This window comes from Martes martes, assembly GCF_963455335.1.
Source record: "Martes martes genome assembly, chromosome: 6".
In the NCBI taxonomy this organism is placed as follows: domain Eukaryota; kingdom Metazoa; phylum Chordata; class Mammalia; order Carnivora; family Mustelidae; genus Martes; species Martes martes.
Window position 1 is genome coordinate 67020858 of NC_137893.1, and position 10799 is coordinate 67031656.

General features: G+C 41.6%; 1 protein-coding gene across 4 annotated transcripts in view; it reads right to left on the bottom strand.

The window, feature by feature from the left end:
- Positions 1-9707, bottom strand: part of TBPL1 (TATA-box binding protein like 1) — a 37809-nt gene extending 28102 nt beyond the window's left edge. The window contains exons 1-2 of one of the 4 annotated variants that reach the window (XM_080806317.1): positions 9466-9670; positions 3556-3638 (exon numbers count right to left, since the gene is read on the bottom strand). Coding sequence is in view for 1 of the 4 variants with exons in the window: in XM_080806315.1 (XP_080662441.1) it covers positions 9466-9587 (122 nt within the window). In the remaining 3 variants the exon portion in view is untranslated. Of the gene's footprint in view, positions 1-3555; positions 3639-9465 lie in introns of all 4 variants that reach the window. The other 3 variants (XM_080806316.1, XM_080806315.1, XM_080806318.1) reach the window with 3 other exon arrangements.
- Positions 9708-10799: the final 1092 nt, after the last annotated feature.

The window sequence follows — 10799 nt, forward strand, 5'->3', positions numbered from 1 at the left end:
CACACTGTTTACCATGCATTGTTTCCTTAACTGGATTCACGCATGAAACCTTTACAGTCGGCCTTGTCCTCTGCATGGTATGAGATGTTTACGAATGTGTGGTTCACCTCTGAATCTGATGTCACAGTTGAAACTCCCTCCTACTGGACCTCTCCAGAAGATAAAACACTGGGCACTCCTGATTCTCAAAATTCTCCCTCACTATCCACTATTTTTTGGCTTCTGAGGCACCTTTCCTACATTCTCCTTCCATCTCAAATACTTCTGTCTCTTCCTTAACTCGAAGTCCTTCACTGAAATCCACGACAGTCCTGAAAAGCTCATGAAATTGTATACATACAAATTTAGGTGCATACCTGAGGAGGCCATTTTTTTTTCTCCATATTCTCAATGAGTTTAAGATCCCTGAAGGTTATAAACCACTCCCATAAATCCTTTTTTTCTTTAAGCTTTCCAGGCTTCAACTGCTGTCTCTGAGCTTATGGCTCCTACATCAATCCTAACCCATCAGAGATCTGAATCCATATTTCTAACTGGCTGTTTGGCATATTCATTAAATTAAACAAACATATCCAAAATTAACCAGTCCCCTCAGAAATACTTGGGGTCTCTTAATTCCCACTTTCAGTCAATGGAGCCACCCTCCAACACTCATACACCTGAGTCAGAGATTTCAGAATCATCCTTCAGTTCTTCTTTTTCTCTTCCACCCCATGAACTTTTCATCTAGCTTCTTTTCTGCATCCAAAGCACTGACACTTTATTTTAGGCTTTCTCATGTTCTTATGGCTACAGCCTTCTAACAGAGCTCTGCCTGCAATCCCCGCGATCCAGTCCATCTACCAAATAAGCTGCCAGAATTATCTTCCTAATTGTGCCACAACCCTGCTTAAAAAGTCTCTTGGCTCTCTTGCACAGACAAAACAGAATCTAGCCTGGTTGGCTTGGAATGCAGTGGGCTCCAAGTCCCCAATTTACCTTTTGTAATTAATCTTCCACTTCCAACACACCTTAACAATCTCAACTTTCTACCATTTCTCCTGCAATAGCAGACCTTTTCCTAATTTTGTATTTGCTTAGGATGCCCTTTCCTCACTGCTTCAACAGACTCATACTTTTAATTGGATTCACTGAACATGCAACTGATGTGAACCAAGCACCGTGGCTAGACACTGGGATTACAGCTCAGAACAAAATGGTCAGGTAAGGCACCTTCATAGGAGCTGCAGAATCTGACAACAAACAGACACGCAACTAAAACAATGAGAGAATGTGATTTAAGTTATGAAGGAAATAAGATGACAAAAGAGAAACTCTACAGGGAATGATGCGGGCAGGCTTCTTACCTTCCTCAGAGAAGACAAATTATTAAAATGAGATCTTGTGGAATAAGGAGCCAGTCATGAAACTCTGAGAGAGGGAATCCAAGCAGAGGGTGCTGCAAAGGTACTGTCTGTATCATACACTGTGTGCAAGACTGTAGGCAACACTTTTTTTGAAGACAACCGTTTAATACAAATATGTGTCCTTAGAATTTGGCTTAGCTGGCAACTGGTCATCGACTCAATAAAGAGTTGTTAAATTAAATGAATAAGAACAACTGAAAGAGAGAATGGTGGGGCTGGGGAATAAGTAGGAAGGGTAGACATCTTCCATGATTACAAGTAAGATCTTAGTCTCCCCCAAACCACTCGAGTTCTCTAGCAGCATCCTATTATTTCCTTATTTAACTTGTCGGTATGTTCTGCTTAGTGTTCATACAGCTAACAAGTTATTCTTGGTTTTCGTTTAGACCCCCAAACCCTGAAAGGTAATTGTGTTTTAGAAGCTTTTACAAATACAGGAACATGTTTCTGATGTTAAGGAAAGAATTGTTTTAATTGAAACACACATACGGGTCCTCAGAGCTTTTGATATATATATTCCCTTCCCTTTCTCCTGAGAGTTACATTCTCCATTGTAACCCCAAGGGTCCTTACTCCTCCGTATCCTAAATTCATTCCACGATAGCTGGTCAGAGACTAGCTAACAGGTCAGTTACTTTTAGCACACATCAATTATCAATTGAATGGGTTTGATGATAAAGCCATCCTTCCTTTCTTTAGGAAGTGAAAGTGAGGATATATAACACAAGACAACTTAAGAATGTAACTTCAGGGGCACCTGAGTGGCTCAGTGCGTTAAGCCTCTGCCTTCGGTTCGGGTTGTGATCTCAAGGTCCTGGGATCGAGCCCCACATTGAGCTCTCTGCTCAGGAGGGAGTCTGCTTCTCCCCCACTCTCTCTGCCTGCCTCTCTGCCTACTTGTGATCTCTCTCTGTCTTTCAAATAATCACATCTACCCTAATGTGACACCAGCAGAGATCCTGGGATATGATCAACCCATGAGCAATTAAAGGATGCTCATTACAATGTCACTAAGTTACACATGCATACAATAACTGGAGATAGCCAAGAAGCTCACTGTAGCCATAAGCTGGTAAGGAAAAAAAAAAAAGGCTTTGTTGCTCAACAAAAGTATGCGGGAAATTAAAAAAAATGAGAGGGTTCTTTTTCCACAAAAGCTTCAGGTTTCATGAATCTTAGCTAAGGTTCAAACAATGATAGGTTCTATAAATGTTGACCATAGTCAAAAACCAAATTCCCATCTTCATATTTGAACCTTTGGATTACACATTAGCTTTATTGTCTTTGTATCTCAACACGTATCCCTGAGAAAGTGTGGTAGAAAGAACTCTAAGGAAACGTTAACAATGTGTCAGTCAAACATTTATTTCAAAACAGGCTTTTATTCTGGGCAATACTGACACCTTGGAGACCTGTTTTTGTAAAAATTTCCCACTTCCGTCCTTCGAATATCTAAAGTTAAAGGATATAGGTTAAATGTATATGCATACGTCAATATATCTATATCCATATCTATAAAGTAAAGTAAAACAGCCATGACCATTTCTTTGCTTATCTCAAGATTTTTCAGATCCACAATCCATGATGGCTATAGAAATAATGTTAACAGTACTCTATCAATACAAAATCAATCTGGCCAATGTAGTGACTACCCAACTAAATCAGCAAGATCAACTAGACTTCATTCTCTTTAAACAGGAAAACAAAAGCCACATCTCCAAATACAAGCATACTGGCCAATTTTCTTAGTGCAGAAAGGTATAAAACCCAACGAAAACAAACAAAAACAGCACAACACGGAAGAAAGAGTTATAAAACTCTACTCTTGTACATTTGAAGTGAGACACATTTTTAATAGCATGTTTTATATAAACTTCTGTAACACACATTTTATAAAAATATTCTATCAACTAAATCCAAGAGCTGGATATTAGCCAAAACGGGAAAGAACAGTTTGCCATTCAGTGTATAAATGAAAAAGCAGAAACATTTATTTTCTGTCAGCAGTTTCAAATGCCCATATAACTGAACTAAAACAGCTGGATTTAACTATGAAAAATTAACCTTTCCAATAACCCCCTAAACAAAGCCACAATGATCAAGTTATTCCCCTGATTAGGTAAGCCTCAGTATATGGTGCCAGCCTTACCATAAACAAATACTGCTCCAATCGTATGCAGTCACTCTTGAGCCACCAGAATCACTGGAGCAGAGCAGCAGTTTCAGCTACTTCTAAAATTACAAGAAAGCTACTATGTAGAACATTTATGGTGACACAGAAAACTCAAGTTAAATGGCTTGACAAAGACACCAACAAGTTTCAAGTTTACCACCATTTCAGGTTATATGAGCAAAAATAGTGTCCTCTAAAGAAAGACGAATTCTGCTCAATGAAACCATCGGGTCTATTCCCTTTATTCAGAAGCACCATACAGCAAAATAAGCGGTCAAGTCCACAGGGTAATAGCATTTCAATAGCTGCAATGTGGTGCCAGACCAGGCTTTGTTGGCCTTCCTTTTCCAAGAAACAGAGATGTCTCTTTTTACTTAGTCCATCTGCCCTAAGTGATAACCAGATGCCTGTGTGATACTTCAAAATTTAAAAAGTGCTTCCCTCCCCGCCAAAACCAAATGGCAGGATGAGTCCAACCATCAGTGATTGCAAATCAAAAATTCCAATGCTTTAACAGAAAGTCCTCGGAGGGAAGAAACAAAGCATATAGCTGGTTCATCTTTTTTTTTTAATATTTTATTTATTTATTTGACACAGAGAGATCACAAGTAGGCAGAGAGGCAGGCAGAGAGAGAGCGGGGAAGCAGGCTCCCTGCTGAGCGGAGAGCCCGATCCGGGACTCGATCCCAGGACCCTGAGATCATGACCTGAGCCGAAGGCAGAGGCTTAACCCACTGAGCCACCCAGGTGCCCCTAGCCGGTTCATCTTTAATGTGCTGCCTAGTACTGCTGCTGGGAGGACCAGCTCATAGTTTTTTAGCTTACTACACTGAGCATTGTTCTGGTACTTTACACTTAGCTCTCACAGCAACCCTCACAGGCATGGTGCTAGTATTAACCTCATACTGCAGTTGAGGAAACTGGGGAATCCAGGCAATGAAATAACTGGCTCATGGCCACATCACCAAGAAGGAGCAAAGCCACTGTGCTGAACACAGACAACCTGTATCCAGAGTCCTGTAACTAACCCTAATCCCAAGAAAGTATTTTATCAAAAATGTTCTGCCTCACAATGAAAATACCTGTAATTTATGGGCAAAAGAGGTTAGCACATGATTCTCTGGAACTATTTAACTAATAAAAAATTTCCACGACGCCTGGGTGGCTCAGTTGGTTAAGCGGCTGCCTTCGGCTCAGGTCATGATCCCAGCGTCCTGGGATTGAGTCCCACATCGGGCTCCTTGCTCCACAGGGAGCCTGCTTCTCCCTCTGCCACTCTGTCTGCCTGTGCTCGCTCTCTCTCTCTCTCTGGCAAATAAATAAATAAAATCTTAAAAAAAAAAAATTCCGACTTAAAATACTAAGGGTCATCCACACATGTCCCAAGAAAACTCAACATTGACTCTGATTTGCAGTACTCTTGCTTGAATGAATCCTGTGTGATCAAAGTTGCCAGCCAAACTTTTGTGCTGCATTTTCTTGGTGAAATTTTAAACAGTTTCACTATTGATTCCTACATGAAGGCCAATTTGAACTGTCCCAAAATTCACCTTAGTGTATTTTTTTAAACATTTAATGGGATCCCTAGCAGCATGTCTCACATACAAAACAAGCCATTTAAACCAAACTTTGAATTTTATCACCAGTTGCAAGATGAAAGCAGATGAATACAATTTCTGATACGACCTGATTATTCTTATTAATGACATACCTCTGGAATCGTGGTTTTTCCACAATTACACATACACACACTCCATCTCCCTACCTAATAAAAGGCTGTATCAAAAGTCAAATTTGTATTCATGGCCTGGACAGACCTCAAACATGCATATACTCTTTATCCTTTTTGAAACTGCCCAAGGTGGTACTCAGGGGACAAGAAGAAAGAATGCATCTACTCAAAAGAAAAGACTGCATCTACTCAAGGCAGTAAACCATTATTTTTATCATCTGAATTGGTCTAAAAAAAAAAAACAAAAACAAAAAACAGGCCCTAATCATGTCAGAGAAATTTTTGCTGCTTTTAACTTGTAGCCAGAATAAAAAAGTTGAAATTGTAGGCATCAAGAATTAGATTACTAATTAGATTAGATATCTGAAAAACTCCCCTCATCTACCAGAGAGCTTCCTGAAGTGAAAGAAAAATAAATAAATAAATAAATATATATATATCCTTTTATTAGCATGTTAATCTTCAAACATGCACACACACTTGCATGACATTAATACACAACAGGATGTCAACTCACAGTCCTGATCCTCAAGAAACCTCTAATTTAGCAGGCATGACGAAATCTGTACACCAACAGCACCAGGCAGTACGTAACAAAGGATTTAAAATTCACATTTGTGTGTCATGTTTTGGTATTCATGTACAGCATTTCTCTGCTATCTACAAGGGCACAAAAAACACCTGAAGAGAAACATCTTTCATCCAGGTGTCCATACCTGATGTGGCATCAGGCATCAGGCATCTCGAAGGTGCAACAGATATGAATATAAATTTCAGGAAATCCTTGTTTTTCAATTCAAATGTCACAACACAGCTAAATTTTCAAAGCACTACAAGTTTTCAGCTAGAGACACTGTGGAAATACTTTACTATAAATTCTTCTAAAATCAATATAATTTTATTTTTCAAAGCAATAATAATTTCATCACATGGTCGATGATGCAACAGAAGGAAATCAATCACCAGATTATTACAGACCTCCTTCACCTAAAAACAACACTGATACCCACTCAACTAGATTATACAATATTTATTTTAAATGATGTGATAGATCTGTAAGAAATAACACTCTCAGAAATTCAGCTGCATATTTCACATTTGTTCTACTTTAAAGCAAATTCTGCACATTTTTTATATGTATATAGTAGTTCTCCTTCATCTGTGGCAGATATGTTCCAAGACCCCTAGTGGATGACTGAAACTATGTAATACCAAACCCTATATATACTAAGTTTTCCTACAGACTTATGATAAAGTTTAATTTATAAATTAGGCACAGAAAGGGATTAATAACAATAATAAAACAGAACTGTAACAATATACTGCAATAAAAGCTACGTAAATGTGGTCTTTCTCTCTCCCAAAATATCTTCATGTACTGTACTCACCCTTCTTTTTGTGATAATGTGAGATGATAAAATGTCTGTGTGTTGAGATGAAGTGAGATGAATGATGTAGTTACTATGACCTAGTGTTAAGCTACTATTAACATTTTGAGGACCATCTGCTTCCAGACCATGGTTGACCAAGGGTAACTGAAACCATGGGAAGCAAAACCACAGATAAACAGGGAACTACCATATATCCACAAAAATTTTGAGACAAAAATTTTCCACATAAAGAAAAACTTGTGGAAATCACTGAAATTGTTTCCTCAAATTTGGCAAAATGTAATTTTAGTCAAATATTCATATGCAAAATTATCAGAAATGACTGATGTTAAGGAAACATTTTTAGAATAAGAATTATGAAAATCTTACGTTCAATTAAAACCACACAGTAAAATACACAATACTGTCTTACCTTTAAAAAAGCGACCATGTCTAGAGTTATGATACTACCCCTTGAACTTGTAAAAACACCTTTAATTCTGAAAAGTTACAACATTTTGTACATGCCTTATTTCAATACAGTCTTTTGAGTCTCAGCATGAGGCTCTTAACCTGTTGTATTGCACAAATAGAATGAATACAGACATGTGACAATTCTCCAAATAAAGGGGAGGGATACAGAAGGAAAATACAACAAAGTAACATTAATGAAAAAGATATATAGGCCAACCACATATGTTGAAAACTCCATAAGAAACAAATAATACAAATAGCACAAAAAATCATTTTGATTGAGACATGATTAAATAAGGAGAGAAACTAAAACACCACCGAACATTGAAAATGTTATGGTAAAGAGCAGGGAATGCAGAAACTGGGACTGTTACTAAAGATGGAAGATAGGGCTTGACCCCCACTCTAACACGGAAGGGACAGAGGTGAACACAAATAGGTCTGGGTGAAGTCAGCGTGATGGCAACCCTGAGATTGAGGAAATATTACTAAGTCTCATAGGCACTATGAAAATCTTGGGACACAACAGCCAACAGCCTCAAGTGTGGTCATCCCCCAGGATATCCTTCACAGAAGAACAGCTTTATGAAAAGATTAAACAACAATCCTTGATTCTTTAACCTAAAGGTGAAAATACTGTGTTTTTCCTCTGAGGAGTCCTAAAATGCAATTTTAAGTTTCCCAATGTTTATACTTCCCATTAAAGGAAACTGCCCACCTCTTTGCACATCCGTGAACTTCCTTTAACAAGAGACACTGAACCTCAATTCATCTCAATTCCATGAAAATGCCTGAGTTAAAAGCTCTATTCTGGCACCAGTCAACCAATCAAGAACACTTAGTAGCAGACCATTACAGTTTCTGATTTTGAAGGCAGAGAATATGAAAAGAGGGGGCTGGTGATAAGGATGACACATTTTAAGACAAGCTAGACTTAACAAAAAAAAAAAAAAAAAGTGGGAGACAAACAGAGGCTGTGGTTGACATAATTGCTTCTATGACTTATCAGTTTTATTTTCATCTTTAATCCTCAATTTAATATAAAGAGCTTTATTCTCACTGGACACAAAAATGATATTCTCTAATAGGTATATGTAGCCTTTTCAGTGTGCCATAGGGAAACCTCAGTTACTGACCTGGAATGATCTGGGAAGGTATAAAACCATTAAATAGAGATGGAAAGCATAAAGAGGTAATATAAGATGATAAATATGTAACTGGAAGCAGCAGACTGTGAATAATTCTTCAAAACAGATAGCAATAAAAGTCCCTTCTCCATTTGTATGAACTGCCATTTTCTCAAACTTTAAGAGCAGATTATGCTCTGGTAGCTGAAATTTTTCCTTATATTTCTCTTTTTCAATTTTCTCAGGGATTCTGTAATTGGTTCTTCACACAAAAAATCACACCAAGCTTGTTTCCTTTTTCTTTTTTTTTTTTTTTCCCTCGAGCCCATTTTAAAGCACTGTTCTTAACCCTAAATACACAAGCCCACGCTGGTTAACTGCCAGCGTCGCTTTGGAACTGCAGGTGACAGATGCAGCCAGAGAGCTCACAGATGTGGACTGGCTGCACTGTGAGTCTTATTGCAATGAGCACACTGACAGAGCCCGCAGATGCACATCTCCGCAGAAGGAGTCTGAAAAACCGTCATTCCGAAACACATTTACTTTTAGGGCTCTTACTGGCTATCACTAAGCTCTTACCCTGATTCTCATCCTCGCTTAGCCCTACCCACAATTCATTTTTCTTCCTTAGTTCCAGACCCTTCATCAAACCTAATTTGGTTAATAACAATAATAATAAAGCGGGGCTGTTGGCACTGCCAGCACCAGGAACCGGCGAAGGTGCTATTCGGAAGCCTTCCCGCCGCGGCACAGGCCGCTGGAAGTTTTCCGGGAAGCAAAGGACCCCCTAGCATCTTTGCACGATCCTTCTTCCTCTGGGTGAGAGCTTCACAGAGGCAGATGGGGAAATCACCCTTCTCCTGCCTTCCCTGGGGTGGCTAACACGAAAAATAAAAATACCTCTTTTCTTATGCTACACCCTGCTTGATAACGCTCGAAGGCACGGACGCCCCGCCCCCACGCCGTTATCCGTGATGAGCTCCCCAAATATCACCCTGTCCTCCTAAGAAGTGGACCCTCCCTCGGCCCCGGGACCAATTGTCCCCACCTTAGTTCCTCTCCTCCGGTCGTCCGCCCCCTCACCTCCCACCCGCAGCACGGCCGGGCTCGCACACACCAGCCCCGGCACTCAGGCCGCCCAGTCGCCCGCGCTCCCCCCGCCCAGGGTCGCCTCCGGGGTTACCGTGGGAAGAGGGGGCGGCGGCAGAGAACGCGGCGGCAGCGCTGCTGCCGGTTACGTCGGACGCGAAGGATAAGCTGGAGGACAAGGATGATGATGAGGCGGGCGCGCTCCCCAGTCTCCATGGAACTCCCGCCCCGGCCCGTTGCTAGGAGCCCCCGAGGCTCGGGCTCCGTCTTTCTCGCTTTGTTGTTCCGGGTACTGGGCTGCCGCTTCTTCCCCGCGACAATAAATAGACCAGACGCAGGGGGAGCATAGAGACAGCGCGCGGGGGCTAGAGCGCCGCCGGACAGGGTGCCCCTGGGTTCCTCGCTAGCCAGTCATTTCCGGCTCTCACTGCTCCCGTCACTTTCCCCCCGCCCCCCCCCGCCCCTTTCCCTACTTTCCCTTCCTCCTTCCTGGTCTCTTCAAGGCAGGCCCCTCCCGCTCCTGGGCTTGGCGACGTCCGGTTATTGGGGACAGGGACTGCTGTTGGGCTAGACATTTTTTTTTTTTTCTTGAGGACCACCTAAAAAGATTTTGGAAAACAAAACAAAACAAAACTGCGTGACCTTTGTACATTTTTAGCTGATATTTAAACATAAGTAGGTAATACCTGGCATATAGTATAATATAAAAGGACTTTAATTTTTTTGTCAAAACCACAGAACTTTCTCGTTAGCTCATTCAACTTAAAGGTCCACTATTTAACATAGTTAGCAAAACTAGTTCTCAACAACCAAATTTATTTTCTAAGATATTTTCTGTCTGAAAAAGTCCTATTTCGCTTTTTCAGTTAAACGCGTTAATGTACGACGTCGCGATAAAGGTTTCATTAAGGAATTCTAATTGTAGTCCTAAAATACAGCGATAGGCGATGATAGCGGATGGAGGGGTGGGTAGATGGATGGATGGGTAGATGGACAGAAAGGGCAGGGAGTTTAGGTCACACTTCCGTCGCCTCTCCCTTCGCTATTCCTTACTCAACTTGGGCTTGTGGTCAGGGCTCCGTCTTGGAGCCCGAGCACTTCAGAGTCTTTCACGCGGTGTAGCCAGATCCGGGAAGGATGTACGGGGAGGAGAGCGGCTTCAGGCCAGGGCCGGAGCTTGGGTCCGGCGGACGCTCAGACCAGCGGGCGTAGGAGGGCGCTCACTCGCAAGCTGGGCCCCTGGGGGCTGAGACCCTTCCACGGCTCTGCACTCAAGCAGCCCTGGAATAATCCGGGGACCCCGGGAGGCGCACACTCGCCAGTTTGAACGGCCGCGCTGGGGCCAGATGAGCCCTGGGGGTGGCCTGAGAGACGCTCCCGGCGGGAGCGAGACTCGAGTAACGGCCTGGGGAGCGCCAGGCAGTGCAG